Source organism: Tamandua tetradactyla, chromosome 10 (assembly GCF_023851605.1).
Source record: "Tamandua tetradactyla isolate mTamTet1 chromosome 10, mTamTet1.pri, whole genome shotgun sequence".
Lineage (NCBI taxonomy): Eukaryota > Metazoa > Chordata > Mammalia > Pilosa > Myrmecophagidae > Tamandua > Tamandua tetradactyla.
In genome coordinates, this window is record NC_135336.1 from 41,465,407 (window position 1) to 41,482,847 (window position 17,441).

The following is a 17,441-nucleotide window of genomic DNA, read 5'->3' on the forward strand; positions in this document are numbered from 1 at the left end:
GTAGACAGTAGAAAAGCATTGTAAGCTTTTGAGCGGGGAAAGGAAACATCATAGCCATGCTTTGATGGGTTATTGACTTGACTCTATGAAAGGTGGATTAAGAAATTCAAAGAAAATGATCATGAGCTTAAAGATATAGCTCTATCCTTGACCCCACCCCTAAGAGTCTGAGCAAAAAATAATGAAGGATCGTTTGAGTTTCTTTGGCTGCTCAAGCAAATACCACGCAGCCGTTTGGCTTAAACAATGAGAGCTTATTAGCTCATGATTTTGAGGCTAAGATAAAGTTTAAATTAAGCATTGTCAATCTGCTGTCTTCTCAGACTGGTGTCCTCAGACTGGCCACATGATCCTTGGTCCTAGGCTCCTCTGCCACATGGCGGTGTACATGACTGCTTCTCCTGGTCTTTCCATTGTCTTCTAGCTTCTGTTGAATTTCAGTTTCTTGCTTCCCAATGCTTTATCTGTTTGAATTTCTTTCTGCTTATAAAGAATTCCAGTTATAGGATTAAGACCCATTCTGACTGAAGTGGGCCACACTTAACTGAAGCAACTACATTAAAAGTCCTACTTATGATGGCTTCATACCCACAGGAGTGGATTAAATTTAAGGACCTGTTTTTCTTTGGGACATTCAGCTCTAGACCACCACAAGGACCAAGCTAGAGAATTTGGCAGTAGATATAGCAAGTGTTGGATCAAATTTTGGAGCCATTTTGGAGATTAATTCTACAGCTTTTATGACCCTTCTAAGATAAAGGATGAAAGAGAAAGTGAAGTGAAAGTGACTCTTGAGGTTTTCAGCCTGGTTGATTCTGAAGGCAGTGATGCCATTAATGAGATAAGAAACGTAGGAAGAAAAAGAGGAAGCTTGGGGAGTTTTGTATGATAAGTTTGTTTTTGGCTTGGTTGAATTTGACATGCCAGAGCAAAATCCATTTTGAGGTCAGAAAATTGCGTTCAAGAGAAAAGTTGAAATCAGAAACGTATTTTGTAGATATGGCCATAGAGGTAGCATTTCAAGCTATGGATGTCATGAGATTTCTAAGGCAGAATAGAAGGTGAGAGCAGAAAAAGTCAGAGACTGGAAATGGTGTGGGGATGCAGTAGGGCAGAGAAGGAGAGAAGCCTGCCAACAACAGTGTTCAGAGAGGTGGAAGATGAAGCAGAACACATGATTTACTGGGCAAAGAGAGCTTCAAGAAGGAAGTATTGTAATTCTATAGAGAAAATAAAGCAGGTTGAAAATTTAAGAAGTCACTGAACGTGATGATTAGGAGGCCACTGTTGACCTGTACAGAGTAGTTTGACTTACACGATGGGGCTAGATTAAATGAGTGCACAGTGGTGGTTAAAATTGTTCTAGAAATGCAACAACTTGTGAAAAGAAGTTTTGTTTTGATAGCGTGTGGGTTAAGCAGAGTTGAAATAATGTTTACATTTTCAAAAGTGATATAGGAGAGGTTTCTAGATTGATGGGAATGGATGTAGGTAGTGATTAGAAATCACAAGGACTAATTGATGAAGTGGTGTTCTAGGTTACAGTGTTGGAGGTAAAGGCTAAGAAAATAGAAGGGTTAACTTTAGTAGGCAAATGTAACTTCCTCTGTGACAAGAAGGAAGCAAGCAAATATATGAAGAAGTTTTGAGGGAATTTGTAAATTTTATGTTGGGTTTTCAGAAAGTGATGTAAGCCACAAAACTTAGAATGTTTAAACCATGTTTTAAAATTGTGTTATAGAATAAACAATATATATTTTTACTAGTCATATGGCAATTGAGTGAGTAAATAAATAAAACATTGAAATGGAAACCAATTCTCATCCTTTATATTAAGATAATCTTAAACACATGCTGTGTCTTAAATGATCCTACAGTGCTGTTTTGCTTGGGCATATATTTAAGGTCTCTTATGTATTTGTAGGTTGCTAATTTACTCCTTGTAGCCAGAGAAGTATTATGAAAAATATCAGACTAAGTTGTATAACTTTTTAACATATCAGTATATAAATAATTGTTAAAATTGCTTATGCTGTCTTCCAACAGCAATAACAAAAACAGTTAATATTTTGCCTGTTAATATCTTAGCCCTGCATCTTGGGTATGAAGAAACTAGAAGATTCTACCATAATGTCAGTAGTATTGAACTGGGCTTAGAAGCCTTACTTCCTACTTTCTTTTATAGAGCATACCAGATTTTGTAGGGGTTCAGTTAATATGAAAAACTATGAACTAAAAGAATTTTAAAAGTCATTATGATCCCCAAATAAGTGGTCAAAGTGGTTGAAGTTTACTTGTGCAAAAAAAAAAAAGAGAAACCCAGAGGAATTTTGCCTTGTTGCAATGCAATATAAAATATGGGAAGAACAAGAAATAACTTTAAAGTGGAGAGTGCCAGCTGTGTGACAGGTGGTTTGCAGAGCTTTCTACCTTTCCTTGTCTGGGAATTTAACCCCCTGATTGGTTTCCAGAAGAGGAAACCTGCCCAAGGTTATAAAGCTCATAAGTGGGAGGGCCACATGCTAGGAGTGCTTGATTATAATATCTATGTTCTTAATATAAAGAGAGTCAAACACACTGCTTCATGGAATAATATTTTCTTCTTTCCCTGGGAAGTAAATAAAAAAGGGTATTTTCCCTGATATTTGATATTATTTTATCTACCAATGTTTTATTCTTCTCCAGATTTTGTATCCACTTCTAGACAGGTTTATTCAATATGGATATGGATATATGGCTATTCTGTGTATCTATGTAGTATATGTGTATCTATGTAGTATCGTCATATTTCTGATAGACCCTTCCTTATTTTGCACCTTCTTCCCTTTCTTCCTTACTTCTATCAAATATTTATTGCAAGTTTATTATATGCAAGGTTCCATATTAGGCTCCAGGATAGATCAGTGAGCAAAACAGGTGTGTTCTCCACACTTAGAGAAGTTTCTTTTTCCTTTGTAAAAAACGTAATAAATAAATGAATGCGTAATTAATATTTTAATTACGATTAGTTGATAATAGTATTCCTTATATCAATCTTCTGATGAAATCTTCATTGAAAACTATAAAGGAATTGGTAGCTTTACCCAAATTCTATATCTGTGTATACTAGAGTCATGATCAATTTAATACATTAACTTCCTTGTTTTTATCCAATTAATATTCTTTGTAGAAAAAAATTTGCATTATTTTTATGCTTTAGTTCACGGTGATAATTTGCTGAATAAAATGAAAGGAATCCAAATAACTCTTAGATTTTTTTTTTTTTTTTTTAGTCATGATTACATTCTTTATGTAACTTCAGTAAGAAACGTCTTATAACATTTACAGGAGGAAGGTAGGGCAGGACACATTTCAAGCTTTCCATTCTTTCTTAGAAATATGGCATATTTTGCTTAGAGGGAATATCATTTGATTCAGTGTAACTGAATGTTCCATGAACTGAGATGTGTTTTATAATGAAAGTCTGCAGTAGAATCGGTACAATTCTGTGTTCTTCAAATTTCCGTTGACTTTAATAGGATTTCTTTTCTTATTTAAGGGACTGGTTTCAACCTGGCTTGCAAGGAGTATCCTTGCTGCTCTGTTATTTCCCTTTGGCTGGAAGTTTTAATTAAGGCACAAGGCAGGAAACTCCTTACATGCAAAGATATTCCAAGAATAATTAATGGCTTTGAAAAATCTTATGGCATTAGTAAATCTTGTTTTTCTGTTGGTGCCTTTGCTTTGAAATAGTAGTTGGATATATACTTTATGTATGTGCATTTGATAATATGTATTATTGAAATACATAGATGTTATATATGTATTAGGCATTTTTTTTTTATGTGATACAATGTAGATACATACGGAGAGGTCTGCTTAAAAATCTTAAAGTACACTTAAATGGCTGTAACAGACAATAGGCTGCTGTCTACTGTTGTGGAGAGAGTGTCTGCTCTTAAGTCCAGATACTGAGTTTCTGAGCAGTGAGCTCAGTGATGTTCCATTTCTGTGTTTTAGAGTTCCCGTGTGAAAATGAGGGAGTTGGACTTGGTGATCTTCAACATCTTCTTTAGCTCTAAAATCCTTTAAGCTACATGATTATAATGGAATTTTCAGCCTAATTTCCATACCAAATGTTTTAGCTTTTATTTCACAAGAATAATATTGCTAATAAACCAGTACTTTTAGGTACCAGCTGGTGCCTCAAATTTCTTCATTGTGCAGTATGGCTGATTGTTGATTTGCTCTTTGAGGCAGCTCTTCTGTTTTGGGACAAACTTTCATTCTGTGGCATGACTTAGATATTTCTAGAAGAGGTCTAAAACATTTGAATCTGAACTTGAACCTTGTGGTAAGCGGATAATTTCCTTATTCAGCAGGAGCTGTCATAAATCATAAGGGTTTAAAACTTATCCAACTGATGAAGTTCATGCTCAGCTGTATATAGTAGTTCAGCATTGTATATTGCACTTCCCCAAGTGCAAATTTAGAAAATTGTGGAGTGAAAGTGCCCTGATGAACTGACCGCAGCCTGCTTCAAATCTTGCTCCATTTGCCTACAGGCTTCCTATGAACCCATCTTTTAGAATGTCTATATTTAAACCTCAGTATGCTCTCTTGTGCTTCTTAAGTCTTTGCACACCTGTCTGCTTCATAGGTTACTTTTAGAAAATTTAGGTATGCCTTTCTTGACAACGCCAAGCAAAAAATGAGTGAGCGTCTCTTTTTCTACTGTGTTAATTAAGTACTCCTCTGTTACAGCTCTTAAATGTAATTCTTTCTTAAGCCACCAGTCTTTTCCGTTAGACAACTCCTTGAGGGCAGGCCTGTGATTTATTCCTTTCTGAATTTCCTAGGGCCCGAAACAGTGCCTAGCATAAATATTTGCTAAATTAACAAATGGGTCCTGAAGTTCATGCCAATTTGCAAATGGAATAAAATAAAAAATGTGAATTAGACAATAGTGATCATTAATTATATGCCTACTTCTAATTAAATTGTGACGTAGTTAGAAAGAATATCAGCCTGAGATTCAGAAGATATGGACTGTTTTGTTGGATTAATGGTTTTATAATAGTTTCTTAACCTTTGTAGTTCTTAGTTTCTTTATCTGGAAATGAATGGATTGGATAGATTTTTTTCTAAGATCCCTTATAGCGAGAATTACATTGCTCCAAAGTTAATTATAGAGACCTGAGTCTCTTCTGCCAGGCTTCTTGAGGCAGGAAGTATATTCTCGTCATCTATAATTTCCTGGCACTAAGCGCTGTACCTTGTATGTAGTAATTATTCAAATAATTTTACTGAATTAAGCAATAAATTCCTAGATACAGTTTTAAATAAAGCAGATGAGAATAAAAGACATAGCAAATAGTGAATTTAAATTGTAAAACTTAAAAGAATCTATTAAAGAATAATTATTTGGAAGGCCTGAAAAAATGCCTCAGAGAAGTTTTTTTCTCTTTAAAAAAATTCACCAGTAGAGAAAATAAAGTTGAAACTCCCTGGTCTCTTAATACCAAGATGATAATTTATCAATCTGTGACATGTTTTATTAAACTTTATATTGTTGAGTTTAAACCATGCCTGCTTTTGTTGTTGATTTTATTCTTGAAATTTGTGTATACATCTTCTAGTCAAGTGAATTGAAAAACTATATCCATTTCAGCCAGGATTTGTTATATTATTACTGTATTTGGGATATTATCAATCTTTAAGTCAGGAAGAGTTTCTCTAGTTGTATCAAAATGTCGTAAAATAAAAGGAGGCGGAGCTTTATTGGTACATTTCACAGTATTTGTTGTAAAAATTTGACATTATTTAATAAGTGAGATGTCATCCTGCCTTTACAAGCATTTCTTTGGGATAGCAAAGTAATAGTCTCATATTTAGACAACTTATACCATTGCTTTATTAATTTGAAACTAGCAGTTTTAGTTTGCTCAAGCTGTGGGAATGCAATATACGAGAAATGGAATGGTGTTTATAAAGGGGATTTATGAAGTTAAAAATTCACAGTTCTAAGGCCATGAAAATGTCCAAACTAAGGCATCCAGGGAACGATACCAGGACTCTGAAGAAAAGCTGTTGGTGTCCAGCGTTTCGGTCACATGTGAAGGGACATGGTGTTATCTGCTGGCCTTTTGCTCCTGGGTTTCATTGTTTTCAGCTCCTGGTTCCTGTGGCCTCTTCTGTGAGCTTCTTCTGTTTGTTTCTAAGCATCTGCAAATGTCTGTCTGTGTTGGCTCTGAAGCAACTGTCCTTTTCCAAAATATCTCTCTTTTCAAAGGACTGCAGTAACTAATCAAGACCCAGCTTAAATGGGTGGGACCACACTCCATGGAAGTAATGTAATCAAAGGATCACATCCACAATTGGTTGTGCCACATCTCCATGGAGACACTTAATCAAGAGGTCCTACCCCACAGTGTTGGAACATGGCTTTTCTGGGGTGTATAACAATTTCAAACCAGGATACTAGCAGAGTTCTGTTGTGAAAATAAAGGAAATAATACAATCAAACTATTAGTATATAATACATACACATGAAGTACTCTAGAATCAACCCATCCATCCACCCTTTCATTCATTTGTTAATTGTGAATGGCTAGATATATCTAGTTTAGGCACAGTACATAAAAAAGAGGAAGATATGGTATTGTACTAGATAGACTAATGTGAGAAATGATTGTCTTAAATTAGATGCTGATACTTGTTTAATTTGAGCCAGATTTTTCTCCCCACAAAAAGCAATATAGTAAATTTCTTAAATGAAGTGAGTGAGAGATCATGTAGAAGGGTACTTTGTCCATTTTGTTGTGTACTTGATGTATTGTTTTTGTGGTTCTTGAAATTATTACTAAATTCTCTTTGGCTCAGATACTTTTATGAGTGAATCATGTTTTGTGAAACCTGAAACTTTACACTATTTGGAGGGGTCCTTTTAAAGAAAAAGAATACAAAATTACGAATAAAAAATTGGGTACAAAATTGAATTTTCTTTAGAATGAGGAAAAAGTTACAACAAATTATACATTTTAAAAAGCAGACAAACATTGTTGAAAACATGTTTTCAAACATTAGGAAATCAAGAGAGGTAATCTAGGTTAGCTTTTGGCCCTGTACATTTTATACTTTGATTTTCTTCAGTGCCCACCCATTTCTAATGCTTGTACATACTCAAATTGGCAAATTCAAATTTGACATTTTTGTCCCCAGCCTGGTCTAGTCGGCATGGTGGGTTGACATTTTCTTGAAGCCATTCTTTTATCAGGACTGCTGACAGTAATTCAACTCTTTACACAAGTGACCGTGTACCTCATAAACCTTCCATTAAGCCCAAATAAATGTATTTCCAACCCAAATTATGATTAGGTAGGTTCCTAAAACACCTGTGACCACTCTAGTGCTACTCAATAATTTACTTATAGTGCAAAAAGTCAGTGATCTTAACCAATTTGGCTTAAAATATCTTAGTCTTGAAAATTTTGTGAGAAAATAAATGATCAGGACGTTGGAAAAGAGCCATATATGTGAGAGACCCTGAAAGCTTCAGCTTCATTAGCTTCTCAGTAAATTGTCCATTTATATTTAAGTTTTGCTTTTTAGAAGGGTGCTGCATCATGAGGCAGTTATGCTCTTGTACAATTCCCAGTGATTTAACTAAAAATATTTTTTTTGTTGGCGTGCTCTTTGTGTCCCAGGTAGAGGGATGAGAATGAACTGGCCTTACTTCCTCTTGGACAAATCACATGAACATATAGAAGTTAGTGTAGTAGTTAACTCACTACCCTTTTTTTTTTCTGGCCAGAGGTACCTTCAGTTTTGTAGGTAGCCCAGAATGCCCCAGTGATTTGGTGGCACCCAGTGGATGACTGGACTGTTTATGTAACATGTGTTTATGGGGATGGTAAAAAATATGGGAAAGTAGAAAAGACTAGTTTGAACTTGACACCTACTTACTATTTAATAACTCAGTTATTAAAATTATACCTCTTTGTTTTATTTTATTCTGGGTTCAAGAACAATATGACAAAACATTAGCTAAAATTTATGAAAGAGCCTTAGCTGAGAGTTCAAAATAGTAAAATAATGTTTAAATGTTGCCAGCAGACAGGATACATTTCCTCATTTTTCTTTAAAAAAATATATATTATTGGCATACGGTTATTTCCACAATGGAGTTTTATTAAGTTATGAACAATTGGATGTTGTAGAAGAGAGAAGGAGAACGTTAGAGGTTGAAAATGAGGGTATGATATAGAAAAGACCATGGGAGGAGAAGAAAATAGGATTTAATCATATTAAGACAGATGTGAATAGTTGCCAGTTCTTTGTGGGTTGGAAGTAATAGTTTTAGAATATAATTTATATAATGGAAAGTGAAGGAACTGTATATAGTTCTATACATTTCTTTTATTTTTTTATGAAAGACAATATTTGTGGTTCATAAAAAAAAGTTTTATTTTTGTCTTTATTTTTAGGTAAGACTGTGCCAAAATCCCAAACTTCAGTTGAAAAATAGCCCACCATATATACTTGATATTTTGCCTGATACATATCAACATTTGCGACTTATATTGAGTAAATATGATGACAACCAGAAACTTGCCCAACTCAGTGAGAATGAATATTTTAAAATCTACATTGATAGTCTAATGAAAAAGTCAAAACGGGCAATAAGACTCTTTAAGGAAGGCAAGGAGAGAATGTACGAAGAGCAGTCACAGGACAGGTAAGAACATTTAATGATTTTTTCCCCTTACGTTAAGGTCGTTTATGTTGCTTTTTGCCTCATAGTTAACATAAATGTTCTCATGTATTTGTTTGGGAGGAAATGTCATTCAGTTTGTGTATTTACTTTTCACATTCTTTAGACCTTGCGATTTTATATAAATTTATTTATGATACTAGCTAGTACATGAGATGATGTCCTGTAAGGTGGTCTGGATTGGATGTGTGGGGTGGTAGCTGTAGCTTCAGTCCTCATGTTTGACTGTTAAGTGGGAAAGTGATCTTAGGACAGGTGGATTGAAGTGATATCATGTGAGTCCCCGTTTTACCGCCAGGTTTCTTGACTTAGGAAGTGCTCATTGGGGTCTGACCTATCTTAAACCAAATACAGACAATTATAGCATTTTCCAATTCTGTGATATTTTAAATAAATCTAGCATATTTATTGAAATCATAGGCTATTTAGCTTTCCAGATTGGAAGAAAATATATAAGGTGTCTAACAGATATTACTTAGGATGAATTTTAGTGGAGGATACTTAACATCTCTGGATTTTCGTTTCCTTACATATTAGAAAACCTCTAAGAAACCTTTAATGTTTCTCTCAGGTCTGAAAAATTAGTCTTAGTCTAATAACATATAGGCTCATATAGTAAAAAATTCAGTAATGTAGATCTATAGATGAGAGTTTTTTCCGAATGCTGTCCAAATAGCCAGAGCAAGTAAAACCATCTAATCCAAACATAGGAATATCTTCTGCTTAATATAAAATGGCATCAATGTTTACTTTTTTATAATTTCTCTATAATGAGTTAGTGATGAGCCCCAATATAATTATTGAAGTCTAACCAATTATGAAATGAAATTGTGATGTTTCATTTAATACTTTTGGGCCACAGTTTACTTATCTTGAGGATAATAGATCGTCGAGTAGCCTTTTTGCTCTCTCTCTGGGACTAAGAAATAGAATTTGAATTGCCGCAGGAAACCAAAGTAAGGGAGAGAAATATCAAACTCATTGCTTAATACAGACATTTCAAGAATGGCAAAGATCAAGGGATGCTAGATATGTTATAACTATATTTTCACTTTATTACTCTTATATTGAGTTAATGAAAGTATGTTTTACAAATAGCTTTATACTTATTCAGTTTTAAGCTCTGAAATTCTTTTTGATCCAGCAAACCAAGCCATTAAATTTTACTTTTTATGGTATCAGGGTGCTAAGAAGGTGTGTAATTTCTAGTTTAGGAACTTAAGTGGATATAGTGATTTAATTGGATATAGTAATACGTGATGTGGTAAACTTATATTCCTCTTTTATAAATTCCTTAGAAGTTTGAAATGTTTTCTAACTCAAGAAATATTTTATGGTTGCCGCTGCATTTACAGATTTTGATATTTTTATGTGAAAGTATTTCATGGGAAAGTTCTGTAAATTTTGGTCAGTTGCATAATACTGATTGATCATATGAGGCAGCTGTAAATTCTGTATATTTAAGTAATATTTTAATACTCTCCTAGATGGAAGCTTGAGACAAAACTTACTGGTTTCTGTCCTAATTGGATTTTACTGGCATTCATGTTCCATTTCCTGATAGTATTCTGAGGACAGCTGTGTTTATACAAACTTACATTTGTTAAATGTCTAATCATAATGTATCATTCTTGGTACACATTAATAAGGACATAAAATTTTTATTTGTGTTTCTTTTAGTAGTAATGGATTTGTACATATTCATTTCTAGGTTCTCTTAGTACCATCCTAGCAAACTCAGTAAACTGTGCTATGAAACAGGGAGCCCTGGACATTTTGCTCTACGTAGCATAAAGGAAACTTCCCCAATTTTTTTGTGGTAGTGAGGCAATGGAGTATTCTGTTTTCTAGAATGACTCTACCTAACATTCATGCCATATTGATTATTGGTGATATAATAAATTCTCTGAACAGTCTTTTCTTTGATTCTGCCAGTAGCTCACTAGGGACATTAGGGTCATTAAGGTAAAAGGGAAGGATAGTAATACTAAAAATAGTAGTAATTTGGCGTTAATTGACTAAACCAGTATTGCTGCAGGTGATTCTGTACTTCATTAAAGAAAATTATGTTAGATGCCTACATGAATCAAAATGTTTATTTTAATCTCCATGCACTTAAATTATGTCAAAATAATATTCATTGTGGACTTGTTTTAAATGTAAGGGTGAAAGGAAAATGTTCAGTCATCAATTTTGAACTGCCTCTGTTTTAATAGATTCCTAAAGAATGAGTAGCCTGAAGTTTTAAAGCAATTTCATATAAAGAAATATAATAAATGGCATTCAGTGTATTTCCTAGCTACTGCAATCCTATGTAGAATAAGAGATGTAGAAATTATAATTAAATATATTTATTTGCTGCAGAAATAGATGTTAATGACAGTGGAAGCGTTTACAATTTACTTTGAGTATGGGTGGAATCATGATTTCTGGTAAAGGAAATGAATGCGGTGGCTGCCTTCCTCACTTGACTTTTTTGGTGAGCCTCTTTTTCTTTTTGCAAGTCTTTTTCCTACAAACAGTTGATCCTTCACTGAGTTAGCACTTGTTCCGTTGGATGTCTAAACTGTGGCATTTCCAGGAAATATATTAATTTCTGTCACACATGTACTTCACGTGTGTGCAGGGAGTAGGGATAGGGATTGTATAGAGAAGGGAGAATTTATCTGCACTTCCTTGCTCAAAAAAGAGAAACTTCATATTATTTTGCTTTAAATTTTAGTGGCAAAATCAAAATGGGTGTGAAGGGAGGTAGAGCTGACAAGTATAAAATTGACCGTTTGGTCAAACAAGCAAACAAAATGTATACTCTGCTAAATTAACAGAGTACTTTTCCCCCTAAAGGATCACAAATCACTGTACTTGCTGCTTATGGCTGTAAGCATATCATCGATAAGTAAGCATATGCTTGTTATCGTTATTTATGAGATAGTGTACAAAGCACGTTTTAGCATTAAAGATGCGTGGTAAGTTAAAAGTTGAATCAGAAGCAACAGTAGCGACAATGATAACAACTTCAGGATCGACAACAAAACAAAGCAGCAAACAGACCTTCTTGCTTTCTTCATACCACTGTATCACATCATTGCTTTGGGCAAAGAATAATGTTGTAATAATTTAAATGTTTAAATTTACATACACATGAACACATGTTGATTAAATACATGTATATGGTCATCATAGTAGCCTTGAAATTCCTCATGGATTTTCAGTCTGCTGCTAAAAGAGATTGACCTGTATGTATAATTCGCACTTTCTATAATAGTTTCATTAATACTGGAATGACAGGTTGATGTCCTTGCTTTTACTGCTACATCAAATACCATATTTTCTCATAGGGGTTTCTGTATATTTTTGAAGAACAAGAGGAAAGAGTTATCCCTACAGAATATAGGATGCGAAGCAACGAAATCTCATAGTCTGATGCCATTTCTGCTCCAACTGTTCTTTGTTGGTTCCTGCCTCCAATCTATGTTTTTCAGTCTTAAAATTATTTATTGAATATTCATAACATTTTCGCCTCAGACATTTCATCATCATAAGACTAAGTTATGGTTGGTTGTTTCAGACTAAATGCTACAGTTAGCTATTGTAACTGTCTCATAATTTTTCAAACCCAGGTGTAGATTCTAGTAAAAACATTGTATTTTTTATTAAAATAATCATTCATGGGAGAATTAACCTTGGAAGGTTTTGTCTTATATAAATAATTGGTAGTGTATTGAATGATCTCCAGTCTATGTAATACCTGTGGCTTAATAATGATGCATAAGAAGTAATGGTTTATATTCATTTAAAATAAATTCACATTTCTGAAGTTAACCAAGTCTTTCCATTTCTCTTTTTGTGTTTACTAAATAGTGAAAATTGCAATTACTTTGACTTTATGAGGATAAAGGTTAAGTTACAAGTAGAAAAATATGTTCCAGATCATGTTTAAATACAAGTGTTTTAATGTAAACATGTTCAGCTGCTATTTTAATTTTTCTATATTGTCTCATTTTAGTAATTTTTTCCTTTCAATAGAAGATTAGAGGGATTAAAATATTAGCATTTATTTAAAAATAATATGCAGCTTGGATTCACAGGGCAAATTGAGGCTACCCTCTAGGGCGTGTCTGTGGGTAGAAAGTGAAGTATTCTTTAGAAAACTTGAACATCTTTCTGAAATTGACTGATCACTAATGGATAAAAAGTTTATTTAGCTTTGATGAGAATGCCTTCATTCATATTTTCAGCATTTGAGAGATGTGCCTATACTTTTCCAACCTTTGTAAATGAAAAGGCTCATTTCCTTAAGACCATGAAAGTAGAGGCCACAGAGTTTCTTAGACAAACGTTTTCAAAATGAAACAAAGAAAGTCTGTTAGAGTGGGCAGGTGAGAGCGTGCAGAGTTTTTGAGTGTTTAGGACTTTATGGCACCCTGTAGTTCACTAACCTCTTCTCTGCTGCTTTGCCAACTAGATACAAAATAATTTTCTTGTTGACTTTCTTTTAAGTGAAAGGGGTTGTGCCAGTAATTTCCACTTTAGTGCTTGTTTTTCCAAAATAAAAAGAAAAACAAAATTATTCAGATGAAATTTAAAACTAATACTACTGTATATATTGACATTTAAATAAAACAATATTAGCCCTAAACTATTTATTTGTTATTTATTTTATTTATTTATTTACATGTTTCTGCTCTGTGTAAATACCACTATGTCCTTAACCTCTGTTTTCTTAGGTTTTAAAATTTTTATTGCAATTTCATTTCTTCCAACTCAGATTATATATTAGACACACATGATATTTTAATTTAAAAATGGAATATTTTTTCTGCAGATCAGGGTTTATTAAAAGTTTATAAATTCCTGAGGATGATAAGATTGTATTATAGGACGATAAGGAGACCCACAAGACTGAAATGGCTTTATGGATGACAGTCTTTTATGCTTTTCAGTCTTAAGGCAGGTTATTAAAATTAATGTTTTCCTTTCAGTAAATATCTGGAGGTGTTCAAATTTGATAATTAAAATCCAGAAGCATTCAAGAAAGAATCCCTGGTTTTAGTTTCATAATAACAATACTCCCACAAAGAAAGTTGATGAATGCTGTCTTTCATGTAGCGGTTGATTTGTTATTTAGTTAAAGAAAGCTCCCTTGCAGTTTCTTGGAAAACTAAATAAAGCCTGTTTATGAAACAGACAAGCTGTAGTGATGATCCTATAGCCTGAGGAATGCTTGGAAATCTAGCCCAAGAAGGGTCTTATTTTTCAGTGATTTAACAAAGAAGTGGAGTTTCCACAAGTACAAACAGGTCATCATTCAATGCTAATTGATAAGACACAAAATAGGACTTGTGTGTATTCTCCAGAAGTATTCTGCAGTGTTGTTAAGTATGAGTTCTTGTTTGGGTAAGCATTTGTGTACCAGTTTTTTATAGACAAGTGCTAATCATAGCAGATTTAATATGAGGTTATTAAAAAGTATCTATGTATAGATTAAAATAATAAAGACAGATTAGGTAGAGTCTTTGAGGAGCTAAAAGATAATTTAGATTTTTCTTTTGAAATGTATTACTTCGAATATCTGATCCATATAATAACATCTGTGATCATATTATATGACTTTCACAGGCAATCACAAATGCGGAACCAAATATGGAAGCGTAGAATTTATATAAAGGAAGGAAAGAAAAAACTCCTTAGAGTAGTTGTCATAAAAGAGTAAGACTGCTTTCATAGAAGGCAGTGCCAAACAAAATTGCTTAATGTTGTATTTTGGAAGGGCCTATAATACAAATAATTTTTATAGTTTGTCAGATTTATAATAAATAGCCTGATGAATTTATACATTGATTTATTTCTATGCATATATTGAAATACATGGTGAATTAAACATTTGTCTTTAATAAAATTTTCATTTGTGTATTGGTGTAAGAGGATTTATTTGTACCTTGTTATAATATAACAAAACACTCACTGATTTTAATGCCACTTCCCTTTAAAAATTATCAAATGTATATATTTCGTTAAAAATCATAGTATAATCGTTCAAATTATCCTTGGATTAAGAATTCCTGTTTTGTTCTTTTATTTTGTGAAAAACTCTGGAGGGTTAATTAAAATAGCTAGCTGTAACTTACATCATCATCATTAAATCTGTTTACAAACCTTTTTATATTACAAATTAAAAAAAAAAGGTGGAAAGAGTTTTCCATATTGGTAGCATAGAGAAGGCTATCCTTCACCTTCATTTTGCATCTTTAATAGGGAAATACTGTATAAATTATTATAATAAATGTAGTTTCAAATCGAGGTTTTAGGGACTTGATTAGAAGATTTTAGTTTAAACAAGAGAGAACAAATCATTATTTCTAAAAGTGTCACGTTGGGTGACTTAAACTATGGGTTGGCCAACTGTACACAGCCATATAGTGAATATTTTAGACTTTATCAAGTGGTCTCTGTGGCAACTATTCAGCCTTGCCTTTGAGGTAGAAAAGCAGCCATAGACAATATATAAATGAATGCGTGAGGATGTGTTTTGATAAAACTTTATTTACAAAAGCATGTAGCAGACTAGATTTAACCCGTGGGTGTAGTCTGTCAACTCCTGGCATAAATCTTAATCTCATTTTTGACAGTAAAATCTTAAAGGTGTTTTATTAACATGGATTGTATTTTTTCCTATTAGGAATATGTTTGGCTAAAAATAACATAATTAACTGTGGTGGTTTGGAGTTTTGTACTCTAGAAAAACATGTTCTTAATCTTAATCTGTTCCTTTAGGTGTGAACCAATTGGAAGTAGGATCTTTTGATGAGGTAACTTCCTTTAAGGTGTGTCCCAGTTGAATCAGGATGGGTCTTAATCTTATTACTAAGGCCCTTTTGGAGAAGGCCACAGAGCGAGGAGCCAGTGGGAGCAGTCAGAGGCTGGAAGTCAGTGTAACCTGGAAGAGAAAGGCGAAGATGCTGCCATGTGATAGAAAAACCAAGAATACCTGAAGATTGCCCAGCGCTCAACGATATGCATTCTGGGAGGAAGCATTAGCCAATAAATTCCTGTTGTTAAGTCAACCCATTGCATGGTATTGTTTAAGCAGCTGGGAAATAATAATAGTTTACATACATAGGGTTATGTATTTTTTCAGTAGTGCTGCTAGGAGCCAAGTTCTTTTAAGCCTTGTAATATTTTTTCCTTAGTGGTTGGCTTTTGTCCCCATTTCTTGTTATCTGATAGTTGTAGAATTCCTACTGCAGAGCTATATGTTGTAGGCTAGAAGACACAAGAAGAGGGAAGGGCAGCCCCAGATGTGTCTGTCCTCTTTTTATCACAGATAAAATATTTGCCACAGAAACTTGTTACTCCGTTTGCTTCCTCCAGCAGATTGCACTTAGATCTTCTTAGATTACTTGTTGCCCCTAGTTACAAAGATGTCTTTTTTATTTAAAATTTTAAATTTTAGCCTTGCTGTTAGGGGAAGGTAAGGGACAAGGGGAGGTGAGAAAAGGCACTGAGTCAATCTCCAGTGTCTGTCAAAATAGATAATCAGATATCTACAGACAGTTTATTTCAAGATATCTTATGGCATAATGTGGCTTTAGGGCTTATTTAAAAATATATTGTCAAGAATTGTGAATAGTGTGCTGGCAGATGACATGAGAATTTTGGTCAAAGCATAGAATTAGGCATCATCTGTATTGGGTCCTTGGCCCCCAGTTCCTATGGGATAATGTGAAGGACAGGTGACACCTGCCTGTACAGTAGGTTATGTTACAGAAGAATCCCCAAGTTTAGGGAAACCAAATCTTTTATAATGGGCATTAATCTTGCCTGACCTTTGTCTTAGAAGGAAACATTATCTTTACTATATTCGACAGTAAGCAAGCCTTCTCTTTGTTCCAGAGGGAAACACTATCCCCATAGCCCAAGACTGGTTTGCTCTATGAACATTTTTGAAAAGATGGCCCCAAATAAAGACAGACACTCATTCTGACCAAAAGATTTGGCAAAAATGTGAAGCCCAAAGAGAATTTTTTCCCAACATATATACATTCATTCTTTCCAAAAATTGTAATTTTGTCCTAAGTTCTGAGAGTTGAATCCTACTTAATAAGAGTAAGGATATTGTGACACTATTTCTAATTGCCAGTAAGACCAAAATCTTGAGTTCTGCCATACTAATATGTATAAATAAATAAAATTATGTGTGATACTATGTGTTATCATTAGATAGCATGAAATATCTAATGAATATATTGGAAATATCTTATAATATGTGGGAGATATATTGGCTATCCAGAACAACACTGATAACTGTTTAGTGTAAACTTACTTTGTCCTTTGTGGCTTTCCGGAACAAATACTTGTTAAAAGAAGGAACAAAGACACTAAGACTGCTTTACCTCGAGCTCATAATCCTTTAAAAGAGAAGACAATTCTGTTTTTTCCTTTTTTCATTCTCTTAAACTTCACTTGACTACTATACATTTGTACATTTGTTTAGCCTCAAATAACCAGTGCAGTAGGTATAAAAGATCAAAATTATGTATTATAAGGATAATATTTAATTTTCTTTGTTATCAGTGACTGTACTGAGAGATGGGTGGTGAGTTTCCCAGTACCATTTTCTATCTAGAGAAGCTGAAATGACTGGTGGTTACGTGACTTAGCAGGAGTTATGTGCATTCATATGCAATAG

At 33.7% G+C, this 17,441-nt stretch overlaps 1 protein-coding gene across 6 annotated transcripts in view; it reads left to right on the forward strand.

The window, feature by feature from the left end:
• CBLB (Cbl proto-oncogene B) overlaps positions 1-17,441 on the forward strand; it is a 200,278-nt gene that overhangs the window by 6,279 nt on the left and 176,558 nt on the right. For 5 of the 6 annotated variants that reach the window (XM_077118496.1, XM_077118499.1, XM_077118501.1 and 2 more), the window contains exon 3: positions 8,466-8,716. The exons of the other annotated variant lie outside the window; for it this stretch is intronic. In XM_077118496.1, coding sequence (XP_076974611.1) covers positions 8,466-8,716 — 251 coding nt within the window. The remainder of the gene's footprint in view (positions 1-8,465; positions 8,717-17,441) is intronic. 6 annotated transcript variants of the gene reach the window in all.